The sequence below is a fragment of the Aythya ferina genome (assembly GCF_964211825.1).
Source record: "Aythya ferina genome assembly, chromosome: 17".
Lineage (NCBI taxonomy): Eukaryota > Metazoa > Chordata > Aves > Anseriformes > Anatidae > Aythya > Aythya ferina.
In genome coordinates this window covers 3,086,092-3,104,635 of record NC_140316.1, presented here as the reverse complement: position 1 = coordinate 3,104,635, position 18,544 = coordinate 3,086,092, and the positions used below count along the sequence as shown (strand labels likewise).

Below are 18,544 nucleotides of genomic sequence, written 5' to 3'. Positions count from 1 at the left end.
ATAACCCACCAGCAGCGCTTCCCTACCAGATCCTGGTGGGTGCAGTTACAATGAGGGCAGCTCTTTGGGGACCCTGATGCAGCACGTCAGATAGCGGGGGTGGCTCAGCGCCGGGCAGGATTGCTCACCCAGGCTGCTGCCAGCTGCGAGGACATCGTGTTTCTGGCCGCCCACACATCCGATGGACACCGCTCGGGTGGCCGTCTAGATGCAGACAGCCCACATCCCCGGCTGGCAGGGAGGCTCACAACTAGGCTACAAATGAACAAAACATGGGTACAGCTAAAGAGGAGATGCCGGGATGGTGCATCCCAGTGCTCTCCTGTCCCATCCACCTACAATGCACTGAGATGTGCTGATCCCAGCACCCCCAGAGCCCTCTGTGAAAGCCAAAAGAACCCCTAAACTTTAAATCCATTCCAATTTGCCACTTTCAAGAATGGTAAATTTGGGATGAAACACAGCAGATGAAGAACAAGTGAAGCCCCAGCTCCTTCAAAACTAGGGCAAAACCCCACAGCTCAGCAGGGGCTGGGATTTCTGCCCTGCACCAGGAGGTGGAGGAGCCGCAGTCCTGCGGCACCGCTGCCAGACCCAGCCCAAAGCTCTGAGGACGAGCACGGCAGCTAAGGATGGCTGCTGATGGATGGCTGGAGAGGGAGGAACAGCAGAAAACACATTCAGAGTGCTCCGACAGCATTTAATCTGACTAAAAGCCACGAGCAGGAGCCGATGGGAACAGCAGCCCACTGGCTCAGCGGGTACCATTTTAATGGGCTCTTTGTTCACATCGTGTCCGAGTTCCTACACTTAAGTCCTCATGCAGCTCCCCGGCTCTCACGGCATGAGTGACAGATAGGGCAGCTTCTGCACCCGCTTGACGGGGTGGTATGGGGAAAGGTTCCTCCACAGCACCGGTGCATAAAAAAGCAGCAGGGGAAGCAGGTTATTAAACACACGGAGAAGGGGAGAAGAAAGCACTGCACATCCCGATAGGGAACCTCACAGACTGCTTGGTAAGAGGACAAGCATCAGCAGAGAGCAGCAGCAAGAGAGCCCCTGGTGAATACATGGCTAAATGGGAAATTGTGCTCGCCCACAGCAGCGAGGGCAGCCACCTCAGCACCCTGCTGCCACCTCCCTTCACTGCTGGGGGCTCTGCTGGCTTCCCCCACTCACAGCCCTGGTAAGCAGCTGCTATGGGCAGGATCTGGGCACATGCCAGCCACCCTGACTCCAGGGATGTCCCAGGAGAAGCCCAAACCTCTGCTGCTTGGGCAGAGAAACTGGGGAGGGGGAGAAAAAAGGCCGCGGGTGAGCAGGGAGCCTCCTCTGAGCCATCCCTGAGTGCATTTTAATATTACGTATGGGTGGACTTTACAGCCAGGCTCCTTTTGAAAAGCATCTGATAAGGAAAGGTTAAAAAATCTTAAATTATTCTCTCTGAACTGGGAGGCTCGAGAGATGCCTTTCATGTTGCTAAGGTACTGGAGACGCAGCCTCACGCAGGCTCTGGCTGCTGCAGGGGCTTCAAGGAAAGACAAGAAGTTCGCAGGAGATGAGATTTCTTTGCACTTTTGCACTTAACACAATGCAGACTCCAGCTGGGACTAGATACAGAAGTGATGACACCCCCCATATTTTTTTTTTCCCTCTAAATTAAAGAGCTGGCTGAATATGCCATTATTCAAGCTCTTTTTGCAGCATTTTTTGAACTAGGCATCTCCAGGATGCCTCGTGAAAACTGGGGCAGCATCCTCAGATGTTGTCCTTCCCCTTGCTTGGTTGGAAGGACCGAGCAGGTCTTACGTGGCCGAGTGGATCTCAACAGGTCCTACACGGCCATCACCCAGGGCTCCCCACCAAGCAAGGTGCAAGTCCAGCAGGATGCCCACAGCCCAGGCAGGGCACATGCAGGGTGCTTGGCTCCCATCCCATATCCCTCGCAGATGATATGCCCCATGGTAGCAGGACACTGAACTGTCCATCAGGACAAAGGCTGCTGCAGGGTGTTTCGGGATGCTCTGGTCCAGCTTTGCTCAGTAGCTACCTCCATCCCCGGCCACCAGCTCACTGCGTGTCTCCCGGGGGGTGGCTGCTCCTGGGGGAGGTGCTCCCAGTGTCACGCACTGCAGCGCTGTGCCTGCTCCCTACACCCTGCCAAGAAGTGGATTAGTTAATAGGCGAGCAGGAAATATTTACTGTTTCCCATAACAGGATGTATAAAACTCCCCCAGCGCCCTCTTCAAAGGCTGTGAATGCCTTGAACCAAGAATATGCTAATGAAAGGATATGGAAAAAAAAAAGTTTTAAGACTTTGCCCTTCTGCCTTTCCATACAGCAGCCCACTCTCCAAGCCCAGAAATCAGAGGAAGGGGGGTAGGCAGGAGCACTGTCCTTGAGGGACCTGACACTGCCCTGCTCCGGGCAGCTCTGCAGCATCTCCAGCAAGAACAGGGGCAAACCCAGCCTGGGGGCTGATTACTCAGGCTAACGAGCTGGATGAGAGCTGAAGCAGCTACACGGAGAACACATAGTTATGCATCATTTTAATTGTGCCTATAATAGCTTTATCTTTTTGTTACCTTTTTTCATTATTGAAAACCTTTCTTTTACAGGTACATCATAACTCTTAAATCCATCCACCAACAAAACTACCTGTGAATAATTTAACGCACCACGAGGCACCAATTCCTCCAAAACCAGCAGACTTGGAGCCCCTCTTGGTGCCTGACACTATGATAGGGCACCAGGGTACCCCGAAGACAACACCATATATCTCCTCCACGCCACATGTGCTCGTTCAGAAGCCATAACAGAGGAGGTTGTGCAAGAAGAGCATCTCGTGGTGACCATCAATATCCAGGAGAGGTCCCTGGCAAGCACACGAGCAGGAGAGCCTGGCAGCGAGCCTGCAGCACAGGAGCTGCACAGCAAAGAGGGGAAACCTTCAGCTGCCTGGTACCTTCTGCTCTGGGCACCCACAGCACAGCCAGAGCTGGGCAAGGGTGTTCCCTTCAGCACCACAACACCGGGGTCAGATGGAGAAAAGCCAGCACGGCGTGTCAGCACAGGGGAGATCGCATGCAACTGCTAAGTGCCAGTGCCCCCAAAACAGCTCCCAGGGAGGTGCAGGCAGAGCCTCACCCCCAGAGGCAAGCAGCTTGTTGTAGCCCACAGCCAGCACCTGCTTAATGACCAGTTTTCTAACAAGGCTCGCTAGCTTTCCTAATTACACAGCAGCACAACACCTTAATTTTTCATTTGCCTACCTCTCTTTTTCCTTCCCATAAAAACAGAGAAAATCCCACCTGTGCAATGTCTGTCCCAACACAACTAACAAGACTTGGACCACAGGCATCTGTGCAGCCAGGCTTTTACTTTCCCTTCCTTCCAGTTATTCCCACAGCGAGGCTGCATTAAAAATGCATGGGTCAGACAAAAGATGCCTCACAGTGGAAGCTCTCACTCTTTCGGTCTTGCTTCAGCAAGCAGTTGTGTCCCAGACCCAGTGAGGTCAATGAGAATTAAGCAGGTGCTTAAGTTTCTATGTTCCAGGTGTGTGAATAAATTAGTCATTCCTGAACAGTGCACATGTGCATATTTTCCCGGTTGCTGAGGCACTGTTTTTAAGCTATTGAAGTGGATCGGTCTGATTGCCACCTGGGAGAAACCTTTGCTTCTCCAAGACCTGCTTGCACTGCTTACGTCTGTGTTGCTTTTGGAAGGGGAGAGGTGCAGGGAGCTCCCCTGCCCCCAGGCTAACCGTGCCCGGAAAGCAGTGCAGTCGCTGCAACTGCCTCCTGTAAGTGAGTCAGGCCGGGAATAAAGACATTACTCCAAGGTAACATCAGATTCTGCAGCGGCACTGATGAAAGCGCAGCTGGCATTACGCGTTGGGTGCTGGCAGTTCTCTGAACTGATGCAACAAACTAGCGGCAAAGCAGCGATTTGCAGTCAATGGCTTCAAGGTGAAGCTCAGGCAACACGAAGTTCCTCCACATCCCTCCTTCAAAACCCAGTGCGTGTCCCCTCAAAATGCAGGGGGATGCTCTGGGTTGCCTCCAGTCCCACCTGCCCAGTCCTGTGAAGGGCCCAATCCAGCCCGGTAGAGCTGGGACTGTCCTGGGAGCAAACAGCCTTTGCTGAGGGGCATTGTCCTGGCTGGCAGCAAGCTGAAGATTCAGAAAGCAATGAGAAATTTGGGCTGTCAAAGTCCACGCTGCAGTAGTTACAGAGGAGTTTAGGGAGTGAGGAGATGGGTTAGGAGCTTGGGGCTGGTTGTTCACAATGCCAGGACCCACCCTGTTGTGACAAACTCATCCTCACGCCCTGACCCAAAACATAATTCTTCCTTTGTTCACAACTGGGAGAATTGTCCAAAAAGAAATGAAAAAAAAAAAAAAGATGACAAAAAAAACACACACACCCAAAAAAGAGCAACCCAACCCCGATTTTCTAATGCACGTGCCCTGATGTGCAGAAGCCAATTACTCAAAACGGAGGTGAATCAATGAAAAAAGGCTCCCAGGTGCTGGGGAAGCAGCAGTTGGCCTTTCCCAGGGCTGTGTGAAGCCCGGATCAATGCAGCTTTCCGGCTGCCATCTGCGTATTCCGTCTCTATCTCCCTGTTTATTCCAGTGATGGGTTGCCAAGGTGTCAGAATCAAATCATTTGAATTTCTCTTGAAGTGAAAGGTACTCAAGGTTCAGAATTACACCTTGACCCAGGCAGATCGGTTTGCAGGAATTACCACCAATTTCTCTGGTTGCAGATTGCAAGTGTTCAGAGGCGAAGGAAAATAAAAATGCTAGTCCTTTCTTCACCTTGCATACAAATGTGATCTTCTTGCTCTTGACATAACCATGCTTTAAAGAGCTTCACAAACATCTATTTCCTCATTTGGGCTCACACAGAAGACATATTATCTCTTTTAAATATGTCTTCTCCTTGGCAGTGTGCAGCCTAGCCCCTATCTTTAACATTTTAAGAAGCTGCCAAGTGGTTATTTGCAAAACCGATGTTAGGAGATGGATATAATCTATTTTAAACCTCAGCAAAATTGGCCAATTTCAGGAGGTTTTAACAGACGGATGAATTAATCACATCGCACAGATGATGAGATGTGAAACGCAGACCCCATCCCTCCGTCCGCAGAGGAGCTATTTGGAAAAGGCCCAAGCACCTCCCTGCAGAGCAGCACAACAGGACCCAAGTGGTGCTGCTGACAGCAGCACCCTCCTTCCAGGCCTGGATCTCAGCTCCCACTCTCCTGAAGGCTTCGGAATTGCCACGCTCTGCTCCTTTGGCAGCAAAGCCCAGGGAAAGCACGAGCGATGCCTTGGGGCTCTGCACCCACCCTGTGCCCTCTGCACGATCCCCTTCCCATGGGGAAATGAACCCAGCATTGACCCCAACATTAAAATTCAAGACTCTTCCATCTCACTCAGACTTATTTTCAAGGTCTTGCTATGTGGTTGCTTAGAGATTTCTGTTTATCTGCTTGTTTTTCCTTTAAACAGCTGAAGTTAGCATTTCATTTAGCATTAGAGAGCGAGGCCAAAAGTATTGACTCCTGGACAAAACTTCCCAAGCTCGCAGCAGTTTCAATCTTTTGCTAAGGACAGGTCCTGCTGGCCGTGGCGTTGCGCACCCACCAGTGCAGGCAGGGCAGCAGCAGAACCGAGCGCCTTGCAGCGTGGGGATGCTCGCTGGGCCTGCAGCTTGCTTCTCTGCCAATTTCCCCGCTGTCACCTCCGATCAGGCTCCCTGCCTTGGCAAATCGGTAGCGACACGCTCACCAGTGCTGCTCCAAAAGATTATTCTCCATCTACGTGCCACCATAATTGTAAACACAGGGTGTGAACAGGGCTGGATTCAATGCTCCTCGCCCCCGGGGCTGTGGGACAGGCGGTGCCTGGGATCAGCAGCATGGCTCAGGAACCAGGTGCTGTGCTGCCCGCTACTCACCGGCGCTGAGTGCAAGCGTGGCAGGGAAGGGAAGACAAATTGCTCTGGGGGAAATCCAATGACCTCCCCGGCAGTGTCAGGGAACATTTGTCAAGTGGCAGAAGCCATTAGCTGTGTCACTGCTCACCTACGGGGAACGGTGTGTCTCTGGTGCCTGGCTAATGCAGACCTGGATGGAGCAGTCCCAGCGATGCCACCCGTGCCAGGAGGAGCTTCTGGCACCCCTCCTGAAGGAACCAGGCAGGCAGGTCATAAACCAGATGGGATTTACAGGTCAAAATATCCCCTCATCCCTGTGGGCAGCCAATACAACATGGGTTGTGCATGGGATGAGCGTGCCTGTGTCCCGAGGCCTGGCTCATTAGCAGGTCACTAGTAATGAGCCTGGCAACCATTTCTCAGCACTGCCAGGAGATGGGTGGCTGGGGGGTGTTCCAAAAAGAGCCGGAGAAATGCAGCAGCCTAAATAATAGCAATGGCAATGTGGCCGCTCTGTTGGGATGCTGTTACGATGGATGAGCTTTCAGGGAGGGCTGAAAAAACGCTGGTTAATATAGGGGAGCCAGAGGTTTGCAGAAGGTGGGATGAGCCGCACTTCCCATTTGTCACCGCCAAAGGACTTCACCATAGAAAGGAAGCGATGATTCCCCATCCGTAAAACACGTGGGGCAGAGACAGATTGCAAAAGGTCGCAGCAGGACACAGCAGCCCAGCGTGCAGCGATGCCTCCAGCACCGGCACAGAGTGGGGAGCGAGTGGGAGGCAGAAGTTCCCTGCTCACACCCCAATGGGGAGACATTCCTCACTGCCCAGCGGCTCCAGGGGATGGGGCAAGGGAGACAAAACTTGCAAAAGCCCCGGGAGATTTCTGCAATGAAAACAAGCTTCTCCTTCTTGCAGATTTGTACCCAACAACCAGACAAATTCTCAGTTTTAAAAACTAAAATCCATATCATTCTCACCATGCCTGCCTGTGGCTACACAGAATGCAAGGAAAATGAATGGTCACGGAGCTTGAATATTTGCCATTTCTCCCGACTCTCCACGCTCTTGCCAGCAGTGGCTGTGTGCTCGCAGGTCCCTGAACAGTGGGACATGTCCCTTGGCAACTGTTTCCCCAAGAGAAGACCCAGTGAGCATTAGGGACCAGAGGATGTCCCACATGTGCACATCAGCCTGTGAGGGTGATCCCACTGTGGTCTCCCCCACCCATGCCAGCTGCCTGTACCCTGAAGCCAGAGGTATCCCTGGGGAGGCCTGCAGCCAAAAAAAAAAGCCTTTAACTTGCTGGGCACCTAATTCTGCACTGTTTTGGATAGGATTTGCATCACTGAGTGCTCTAGGAGGATTTACATGACCTCATCTTAACTCTCAGTGTATTTCCCTGCAGAAAGTATGATTACTGCTTGTGGGAACACAGGCGGTGTTCCCAGGTCACAGCTGCAAAGCTGAGCATAGAAACCCGGTGCCCTCCCCTCGCCTTCACCCTGCACATCCACCACCTCTTCTTTCTGCTTGTCCTCATAGGAAAACCATCGTCACTCGTAAATCTGTGTTTGAGTACTTTCTCCCCGCACTGTTTAGCGCTCTGTCACGTTTCCTAATCCTGTTTTGCACAGTCCCAAGCAGCTCTCCACTTTCCCCTGGCTCCCAGGGCTGGTGAGCAGGTTGCTTTTGAAGCTCTTCCAGGTTACTGAACTGCGATGGTAATGCAGCTTGTTTCCCATCAGCTGAGGGCAGTATGCCGGGGACTTCATTTATTTTCCATGTTTATTTATGTCAGGAGAGTCCTTAAAGGATTTGTTTGCAGCTGCTCCAGTGGCTGCTCATCCCGAGGTCAGCTCCTGCGCCTGCCAGCCTGGCCCGGGGAGAGCGCAGTGCTGGCTCTGCTTCGTCCTTCGGCTGGGTGGATGCCGTGGAAACAACTCAGTCCTTTGTGATCCTTAATGAAGAGCAGGAACTCCCTTTTTCTATCTAATAGGCCCTTATGGCCCTTGAAGATAAGGAAGCCTGGGCGCACAGCCTCTGCTGCGTTTGTACCCCAGCACCCACAGATGATGCCCAGACCCTGCGCCCTTCCCAGGTGTTCCAGGATGGCGCTTCGCCTCCCCCAGTGGCCGACCAACACCTCCCAGCTCCTTGGAGCACCCCAGGGTGATGTGCTGGGAGCTGGCTGCCGGTTCGTTTTCTCTCTAGGGTTCAAGGCTACCCTGGAGAAGGAGATCATGCCATATCAATTGCCTCCATTGTCCTCGCAACCATCCGGGCAAAGAAACATTTGTTATTTTGTGACAGTTCCCTGCAGAGGCTGCTTAGGCATCCTGTCTGCTCGCATGGTGGAGCTGGCAGTCTTGCCAGAAACTCTGCTTTAAAGGGTTTTTGCAGCATTAATTAAATTTCTACTGTTGTGTCTATTGGCTCTGAATACGATCCGGGCTCTGTGAGCACGTGAAGATAGGCTCAGCTCCTTGCCCCCATTCAGACCTGGCTCTGCACAAGCCTGGCTCCCAGCACTGAATTCCTTGTACTCAACATTGGGAATACAGCTGAAGGGAAATGCACTCAGGACTGTCAGGGTTCAGACACCATGTGGGTCTTGATAACGTAGAGGCTGAGAAATGATCCCAGAGCCACAAGAAAGCAGATGTCCTTGCCCTGAGAAACAATTCCTCTAAGCAGACAAGCAAAAACGATTATCTGTGATTGCACAGACAGGCATGATGTGGCAGGGACAGCAAGCAAGTCACCCCAAGGACTCCAGATGAATTTGACACAAAGCTGCCACAGCTCAGGCTCCCTTTCCACTCCTACAATGCACGGCCCCCACCTTGGGCTGGCACTGATGACCTCCACCAGTATCACCGAAATTTACAGACGCTTCCTTCCAGGAAACCACGGATGGAAGAGAATGGAGCTGCCAAGTGCCCAGGAGATGCAGGAGACAGGTTGCCTTTAACAGCTGAAGACGTCTGCTAAGGGGCAGAGAGGAAACTGCAGACTTAGAGCATGATGGTGCATAAATCATTTTGCACACTTTACCTACTTAAAGCACGGCTGCTGTCACTGTGCAGCGATTTAGTGACCAAAAGCCTGCACCAAGGGGCAGGCACCTGTTTGTGTCCCACGGACAGGTTCCCAATGCCTGCACCCAGCACAGCACACACGTATTTCCTCGGATATTTTCCCAGTTTCCACAAGAGGGCACCGGCACGACACCGCCGGGGACACAGCGGTGTCCCCAGGCAGCACCTGCCAAGCCCTGCCGTAGAAAGCTTCCAGAAAGCCCCTAGGTGCAGGAGGGTACTCTGCTAGTGCTGAAGGTCTCCAGAGAGGGGCCTCGGATAGGAAGAGTGACCCATCACCATCAGCACCATCACCGCCACCACCACTTATCTCTGCTGACCCCCTCCATCCCACAGGCACGCAGCGCCAGGCCGCAAAGCTCCCGGCTTTACTTGAGGCAGGGTCTGCAGGGAGCAGAAGAGCTGCTCCTAAGGCAAACGGCTGTGTCTGCAGGGTGCCGGTGTGCCCCAGGCAGACCATGATGTGGGGACAGACCCAGCTGGAAAGAGAGGGACTGAGGAAAGTAAACCCCCTGGTGACAAAACACTGCCTGAGAAGGGCCAGGCCCGGCTCAGCCCATGGACTTTGCAGAGCAGACCCAAAGGGACTCACCTACCCCGACCCAGGTGTCAGCCAGCTCATCTCCCAGTGTCCAGGAGGCAGAAGCCACTTCAGGGCATTACCTGGGAGAGCTGCAAGCCAGGATTTAGACTGTTTTACCTCCGACACCAGCAAATGTATAGCACCCACTCAGACAAAAGATAAAAGGGAGCAGTGCCCGCCAGCGCCCACACCAAGAGACACGGTGCCAGGCCTCTTGTGAAACCGGTGAGGAAATGAGGAGGTGCAACCGGTGAGGAGATGCAGCATCATTACAAATTTACTCATCCCCTTGTTTAGAGCCCAGGTTTCATAAAAACACGTGAGAGGGGCTCTTGGGCTGCTCAGTGCTTGGAGCCCAGGTTGCCTTTTGTAGAGCCACACAATTTGGTCAATGACCACACGTCTAGTCTCTCAGGTACCTGGCGCTCATGGTTCTGAGCACAGAAAAATTAATATAAGATCTTCTTGGGGGAGTTTTTGAATCCAGGTGAGCTTGCAGAAGACTACTCAGATCTCCCCGATCACTGCCTGTCGGGGCCCTGGAGCACAACAGCTGATTTCCTCTAGATTATCTTGATCTTGCTGGACACTGAGTGAGTACATACCAAAGCATGAGGTGTATTAGAAACGCCAAAACAGCAGCAGATTGTCTGACGGGGCTGTCATTCTGTCATGCAATATGACATGCATCCAGCCCGGGAGGAGGAACGGGATTGCTGTACACTTTAGTGCTGGCTGAGGCCAAGCAAGATTATTCCTCGTTTCAGAGTCTCATTGATCAGGCCTGGAGGATACATTTCTTCAGCATAAACAAAATGTGGTGAAAGTCCCAAAACACCCAGCTCTCCTCAGCTGTGCTTTCCTATCAAACACATTGCCATTTCACAAGTGTGTCTGTGAGGGGGCTCCCATTCCCTTTTACTTTTGCACTGAAAAGCATCTCTGACATGAAGGGTGCAAAAGTAGAAACAGCAAAATACATGGGTTTGGTACAGAGCAACGGGGAATTTGCCAAGGGACAACAAAACGGAGAACAAACATGACAAACAAAAGCCAATTTCATGCAGAGAAGACTTCAAAGAAGCAAAGACGCTTCTCAAGCAGCATCGCCGGCCACCCTTCTGGTAGCAGACATGCCAGAGGGACAGTGACAATTAACCAAACACAGGGAATGAGGTGGAACAGGACCAGAGACCTCACCACAGTCCCCACCATGCACCAAGCCTGGGCAAGGCTCCAGCTGGGATACAAGGACTGCTGGGTGGCTGTAATGCCTCTGGAGAAGATCCCTCACAGTGGGCTCAGGAAAACCAGGAGAGACTGCTTTATTTCTCTCTCACTCAGCAAGATATGAAAAGCAAGCAGCAGCCTTCTGAGGTGCAATTCAGTTGGGACACCAGCCCTAGTACTTTTGTGTGTGACATCCTGCTGATAAACATGAGTTGTTATGAAGGGTTGAGCGATACACCGACCATCCAAGTCTGAGAACAAGCAGTACTGCCGAGAGGTGTGGTGGTTTGGACAGCCTGTAGCTGCCAGCCACGTGAACCCTCCTTCAAATGAGTGTGTCCAGCTTGCTGCTTGGAAAGGATCCCGTGGGACTGCCTTCCTTGCACACTCGTCTCTCCCATTTTTTATCCCATTCAGGCCCCTCCAAAGTCACTTGGTCCCAACCGCGCTCCCAGATCTGCTCCCTGAACCTCAAAAAACCCTCAGATGGTGAGGTCCCCAAATGCTGACAACCCAAGAAGCTTCCTTTTGCTCTGTTAAAAATCTGCCATCTCCAGCAAGGGTCACTTGGTGAGAAGAAAGGTGGAAAAAGTCCAGAGCTGGATGGTTTGGGATGGGGGCCCTTGGGAAACTGTACAAGGGTTAGGTGCCTCCACTGCAGTGCAGGACAGGCAACCTACACAACCCAGGACAGCGGCTGCAAAGGGTATTTCAGATCTCTGTTGAAACAGTCAAGACATCTTATCTCCTTCTTGTATTTTGGATGATGAAAGATTTTGTGTGGCGCCTGAAAGAAGAATGTGCATAGGGAGGTTTCAAAAGATGAACTCGAACTGCAGAGTAAACTGAGGATGTAACAGCAGAGCCTGTCTGTTGGGTGATCTTCAGCAGCTGGGAGCTGAGCCGCAGGGGATGCCATTCAGGGTTTGTTAAATAACAAGACAATATAATCCAAACATGTCCATCACCTTCCAGCAAGGACCCTGTGACACAGGTAAAATTGCTTTTTTCACCCAAAAGATCAATATTGTCAGGATGAAATAATATGTCAGATGATGTGAACAACTCCGCCTGACCACTGACAGTCAACAGGCATAAAATCCCTCTGGAAAAAATAGAAAGAAAAAAAAAAAGAAACCCCACACCCACAAATATTCTGCCACTTTCCAAATCACCTTATTGGGATTGTTCTTGCTGGGCACTGTAGATCATCTCCAGATTTCTTGGAAGAATGATTTTCTGTGCCCATGGTGTGCTCTGATGCAGGAAATTCCTCAGATTTAATCAGATGACTTCTATTAAGTCACCATGGCTAATCAAACCGTCAGTGTCATCTGAAGACCACACTCCTTGGTGAACTCTGGTATTTACTCCGTGTCAGTCACCGCAGGACTTCTCTCTGAAGAAACCTGTTGTCTGAGGCAGTTTCTCATGACGCTCATCTAAAATTCTCCAGTTCTGCTCGACTTCAGCAGCTTCTTCCCTCGCCCCCACACGCCTGCTTTGTTTTTTGCACTGGATTTAACTTCGCATATGTGGTTTGGTGTGTTTTTTTAATGTAACATCAAATCTCTTAATTCTCTGACCCAGAAATCAGAGACAATCCTCATAAAAATCTGGGACAAAGAAGACACATGCAGATGCACGCGCGCATTGGGAAGAGCTTCTGAAACTCCCAAATCTACCCATTTAAAGCGATTTTGATTAAAGAAAGCATTTTGAGAACTATTGCTGTCAGATCTCAGGTTATTTTGAAAGCAATTCCTTGCCTTTCGAGTGCAACTCTTCCCTAACCAAGAGGTTCTTGGGAGTGACAAGGAGGTGGCCCAGGCTTCCCACGTGCTGTTGGGCTGCACAGGATGTGCTGCATTTAGGAGCAGGGCTCTTCCCTCCCACGTTGTCCCCCCCATGAGGCCAGATGAGCCCCAAGGTCCCGGCTGGGCATGTGCCCTCTCTCGCAGCACTCCAGAAATAAAGGTTTCTTCTGTTGCAGTGTGACCTTTCCGAGCCGCACAGTTCATTCCTGCAGCGGTTTTGCCAATGAGTAAATAATGAGAAATTAGCACACGGCCCAGCGATGACTCACTGCGAGCTGCTAGCGCTAATGAACTCGCGGGGACAAAGCAGGGTGTCGGGGACATCCGAGAGCCTGCTTTTGTGACAGCGTCACCCATGTCACACCCATGTCTGTGGCAGGCAGCTCCTGGAGCTCACTGCCAGCCGCAGGCGCCGGGCTGGGAGAGCCCTGGCCGGACACAGCAGGGATGGGAACATGCCATGCTTCGCATCACCTCTTTGCAAGTTAATTTAATGAGGGAGTATAATAAAATCCTGCAGGAGCGATGTGGCTGAGTCAGGTACAGACAGCGACCTCCACTGCATGAACACCACGATGATTTTAGGGGAAATAGAATGGCAAAGGGGCACAGCTCCTTCCCACCCTCCACCAAGCCGGGTCACAGCTCAGGGAGGAGAGTTTTGGTCCCAGGACCCTTGGATACATCCTGGCCCACCCCGAGGACACCAGGCACAGTTTGGACAGCAGCACCCAGCCAGGCGAGGGCTTGCCTGCTTCATCGCCAGCACTGCTCCCCCAGGCATGGGAAAGCCCCCAGTGACATTAAAGCGGGTAATTTAGCTTAACTACCCCGGGTAATTCACACGGCTGGGCCCACAATAGCAGCCAAGCATGGGACAAAATTGCATTACTGTATCTCAAGGTCTGGGGAACTCATATCTGAAAAGGAAATAGCAGTTCAAACCAGCCAGGGCTTTAATACCAGATTAAATGCTTTCACAGGAGCCTGTCTATTTGGAAGCTTCCAGCCAGCCTTTTGTCAAGCCAATTTAGTTTGCATTGTACTTTGGCTTCAAGAGGTACCTTAAAATGTAACCAGCAGCATTTTTTTTTTTCCATGGTAGCTTAAGCTTTCTTGGAGGGAATTCATGAACCTGGGATGGGCACAGCTCTGTGCTGGAAGGCAGTGCTTTTATGGCAGAGGGGCCAAGCAAAGCTCCTCGTCCCTATGCAGCTGGCCTGAATGCATTGTTGTTTAGGGAACCTACTATTTTGTCCTGCAACACTTGCCATTTCAGAAGGCTGAAGGAAGCTCCAACTGGGATTATCAATTTTTAATTTCCCCATTAGCAGAAACAGAACACTACCCGTCTGGTAGTTTCTCACTAGAAGGAACAGCTTAACTCCACACTAGGGTTTTGCTGCAAAGGGCTAATTGTCCCAAACCCTGAGCCAGACCACCCGCTGTGCCTCGGTGGGGCTGTGCCCTGCCCCCGATGCTGCCATGGGGCAATTCAGGAAAGCTCCCAGCTGAGTGGGATCAGGAATGGGGTAAATGGATGCTCCGGTTCCTCAGCTGCTCCAGAGCCAGAGCAAGCACCACTGAAACACCAAACCAGGGCCCATCTCCCCAGCAGGGATGGGATTTGCTTTGAAATCCAGCACCTGGGAGGTGCAGGGCACAGGCTGCTCTGTAGCCCTCTCTCTCGTGCCTCGCTCCCCGACGTGGGGACAGAGGAACCTCTGTGTGTCCCCAGCCCACCAGGGGGGCTCAGCGCCTCCCCGCTCTCCCCCAGCACATCCTTGTCATTCAAATAAGAAGCGGCCACAAAGGCGAGGGCCCTGCCCCGAACAAAGAGCTGCTTGGGACTGCAGGGGGACGTGGTCCGGGGCCTCCACCGATGAATGCAAATGCCTCCATCCCCTGGGAGCAACTCCTCCAGTAACAACACAGACCAGCATTGTGAGCGGGAGGCATCGCTCATACGCAAGCGCCCAGGAATGCCCAGTGAGCCCCAGCTGGGGAAACGCCTGGGGAGCATGGGCAAACCTTCCCTGTCACCCTCAGCTACGCAGTCAAGAAGAAGAGGCTCACACTCAGCTTCCTTGCACCCACGCTCTCCTACCCAAACTAAATCTTCCCTGGTACTTCCACGTCCCTTGTCACCTGCAGAGCCCGCATCCATGCAGGCTGATCTCATGATGCCACCACCACTACCACGGCCCCAGCACCATGGTGAAGCCTCTCCCTCGGGACAAAGCTTGCTCAGCTTCGACCCACACCTCATTCCCCACCAGGACCCGCAGCAGTGGTAAGGCAGCCCAGCCACAGGAGCTACAGGAGGTTCAACATTAGGCTCGTTTTCAAGCCGGCGCGTCTCCGGGTCAACACAGATCGCATTGCACCGGCTCTTACAAAAACTGAAAGCTGAAGGCAGCCCTCCCTCCAGACCTGGTTCAAAGCCCAGCGGAGGCAGAGCTCTCATTACTCGGTTACTGCTAACGTGTGTGAAGTTCTTGCTGCCCGGGCCCCTGAGACTCATGAGTCAAACAGCCATAAAAAGATGCAATTTGGGACGGCTGCGGGTACCCCTGGTTTTCAGCGTGCCAGTGAGGGGGGTGTGAGGGGTTCATCGTAGGAAAGGCAGCAGTGCAAATAGTAAAGTAGTAAATCTCAGACCCAATCTGCTAAAATTCAAGGAAAAGACTCAAGTCAAGCTTCATTCCACCTGCTATTTTATGCTCTCTTTGTTAGAGCAGCTAATGGGTAATAATAAAAATATTAATAATCAAGCTAGATTTATAAACTGGGCAGGATATTCAACTGGTGATGAAATCTGTAGAATCAGTCAGGATTATATTGCTTTGGGCAGCACTCTAACAGGAGCTGCCATTGAATTATAGCCCTCGTTCCTTTTGCTGAACTTTAATTTGGCCCAGCATCGCTGTTTCATCCAACCCAAAGCCGTGCAGGACTGGAGCAGGGCACGCAGCTCGGAGGCACAGCCCTGCTCGACGCAGAAAGTGTTGCAGCTGCTGGGGGGGTATTTTGAACGCAGGAGCTGTGTTGACATTGTGCTCTATTTGCTGCAGAGAACCACTGGATATGATTTTCAAAGGTTAGCGGAGCTTTCGATTGCCATGGTTTCATGCTTCCTAGTTTTCAAATATTTGGATGAAATGCATCACAGATCTTTAATTTCTTAGTTGCTTCATAAGGTGGATGTCAAATAATTACTCTGAAAGTGCTCACTTCCCCCACATTGGTATTTTCCTGACAAACACCTCCGAAAACACCTGGCATTTTCTGCTCCCTGCTGCTCACGAGCACAGACCTGCTTTACAGTCAGTCCAGTCCTACTCCCTCCCATGCCGCCACAAGCCAGAGAGATGGATTTGCCCCAGCAAGCACACCCATGGGAGGGGAGAAATCACCGAGATGCGCATCGAGCATCATCCAGTCCCTACTGCCCAGCCAAAACAGGGCTGGGTCTCACAGCCCTCGGTACCTCCCTTCACCCACATTCGCCTCCGCATAGCTCTCACCGTCCCTGGCACCCTTCCTTCCCGAGACAGCCCCAGCTCTGCCCAGTTCTCTGGCACGGGTTTGAACTGCTCAGATTTGGCCCAGGACAAAAAGTACCTTGATGCCCGAGGGTTGTCAGCAGTAACTAATAAGTCCCCTCGAGTGTTAACACTTAACCTGTTAAAGCTGCGTGCAGCACAGAGGGTAGCAAGGGTAAAAGCAGGTCAAAGATGAAGTTTGAGTCAAATTGATTGGGGCAGAATACACCAATTTATGTGCTGTTTGCATTAAATATTAATCCCAGCTTTAACATTTGGTTACAGAGGGAAGCAAATGCACTGTAATAATGCAGATGTGCCTCATTTTCCCCACATTTCCTATTCCGCCAGGAACTGAGGGGGAAGGACATCCTTTGTCCTCCCCAGAGCCCAGGCAGGGGCTGGGGAAGCAGCCTGGGAGTGGGAGCAACGCTTGGCGGTGGCAGCGGCAGCGTCCTGGCGCACTGCTCTGTGCGAGCCTCCCTCGTTAGGTAACCCTGCCGTGCCGCAAAAGCCTCCCTCCCTCCTTCACAGCGGCACGCAGGCAGATGTTTGAAATTTGCTGAATTTCAGGGAATTTCTCCAAAGAGGCGGGTCCAGCCCCAGAACTGCTTGCCCATGCCCAGCGGCAGCCGGCTTCCCCACAGCTGGGTGTGCTGGGGTCATGGGGATTCTCCTCCCTGCGCCGAGGTCTCCTCTCGCTGTGGCTGGCTTCAGCTGCAGGAAACTTTTCTTCCTCCAAGAGAAAAGCCTCGGGCTCTCCCCATGAAGCCACATGGACCTGCTGCCACCGTGATGTGCGAGGGACACGAGCTGAAACTTGCTGCCTGCTAGAAACCTGCCCTCTCCCTGCAAGCGGAGTAGGCACCTGCGTGCAGAGAAGGGGAACCACGAGCACGCCCAGGTGGGTGAAGCACCACATCCCTCTGCCCCCTGCCCGCACAGAGCATCCCCTACCTCAGCCCTGAGCCGGACCCTGGCCCAGGGCTGGCATTGCCTCCAAACGTGCCACTTCACCTCACCTGCTGCCAATCCCTGTGCCACCACCACGGGCGGAGAGTCTTTGGGAGGGGGCAGCCCTTTCCTAGTGCCAGAAAAATTGCCATCCGGGTGGAAGCGCTGCTGGGGCCATTGCCCCGTGGGCACAGGGCTGGGGGAAACTTGGGGCGTGGGGGGTTATGGCTGCAAGGGGATGCACAGGGCACAAGGGGGGGGCACGACACAGCGGGCACAAGGCGGGGGGACACCGGATTCCGTGGGTGCCTGGGGACCGCAACCTCTGGGGGGTGCTGGCCGGAGGGGGACACCGGGTGCTAAGGGAGGAGGCGTGCGGGGGGTGCCGGGGGGTGCCAGCTGGAGGGCACCGGAGCATCTCCAGCCGCCGGAGCCGGTCGGGAAAGAGGAGAGGGGAAAAAGAGGGAGGTCGAGAGGTGGGAGGGGGCGAGAGGAGCGGGGGCCCGCGGTACTCACAACTCCCCGGCTGATGTCGTCCGCCGCGGGGGTGGGCGCCGCGGGCGCCTCCTGCCACGCCAGCCAGAGGGCGACGACGAGGAGCATCCCCCGGCGGGGGGCGCGGGGCCGGCCGGCGGGGCTCAGCATCCCCCCGCGCCCCGCACCTCCCGCCGCCGCCGCCGCCGCCGCCCCCCCGGGCAGGGCCCGGCCCCGCGCTGGGCTCCGCCGGGCCGCGGGGCTCCGCGCAACATCCGCGCTGCGGCCGCCGCCGGGCGCGGGGGGCTCCGCTCCGCTCCCAGCCGGGGGCGCGGCTCCGGGGGCGCGCTCACATCGCCCCCCCCGCCCGGCGCGCGAGTTGCGCGGGGAGCGGAGCGGAGCGCGGCTGGGCTGCTGCTGCCATGCACCCCTCTGCGCCCGGCCGCCGGCAAGAGGAGGAGGAGGAGGAGGAGGAGGAAGGATGCTAATGAGGGAGGCGGTGCCGCGCTCCGGCGGGGAGGGGGCTGTGCGGAGCGCTGGCAGCGGGGTGCTGTGCAGCGCCGAGCACCGCGCAGCCTGAGCGCGGCGCGCTGCGGCTCGGTTCAGCCCTGCTCGGTTGCTCGCAGGAAGGCTCTCGGCCCCTAAGGGCACCTTGCGCCACCTCTCCGCTTTCAAACATCACCGTTTCTGCTCGGTTCTGGCCGGTTCCCAGTGCGGGTGTGCCGCGGGGGGCTGTGCAGCCCCGGACGTCCCCACCTAGGGGGGCACCCCAGTGGTGGGGGGCACCCAGACACCCCCAGCGTCCCCAGGCTGAGGGTGAAAAACGTGCTCATGAGCAGTGTCCACACTCCCCACGTCCTATTAGCACATTTATATACTCAACAGCTT

General features: G+C 53.7%; 1 protein-coding gene across 1 annotated transcript in view; it reads right to left on the bottom strand.

The window, feature by feature from the left end:
- Positions 1-18,030, bottom strand: part of MMP17 (matrix metallopeptidase 17) — a 50,770-nt gene extending 32,740 nt beyond the window's left edge. The window contains exon 1 of the mRNA XM_084538809.1: positions 17,699-18,030. Coding sequence (XP_084394935.1) covers positions 17,699-17,827 — 129 coding nt within the window. The 5' untranslated portion in view covers positions 17,828-18,030. The remainder of the gene's footprint in view (positions 1-17,698) is intronic.
- Positions 18,031-18,544: the final 514 nt, after the last annotated feature.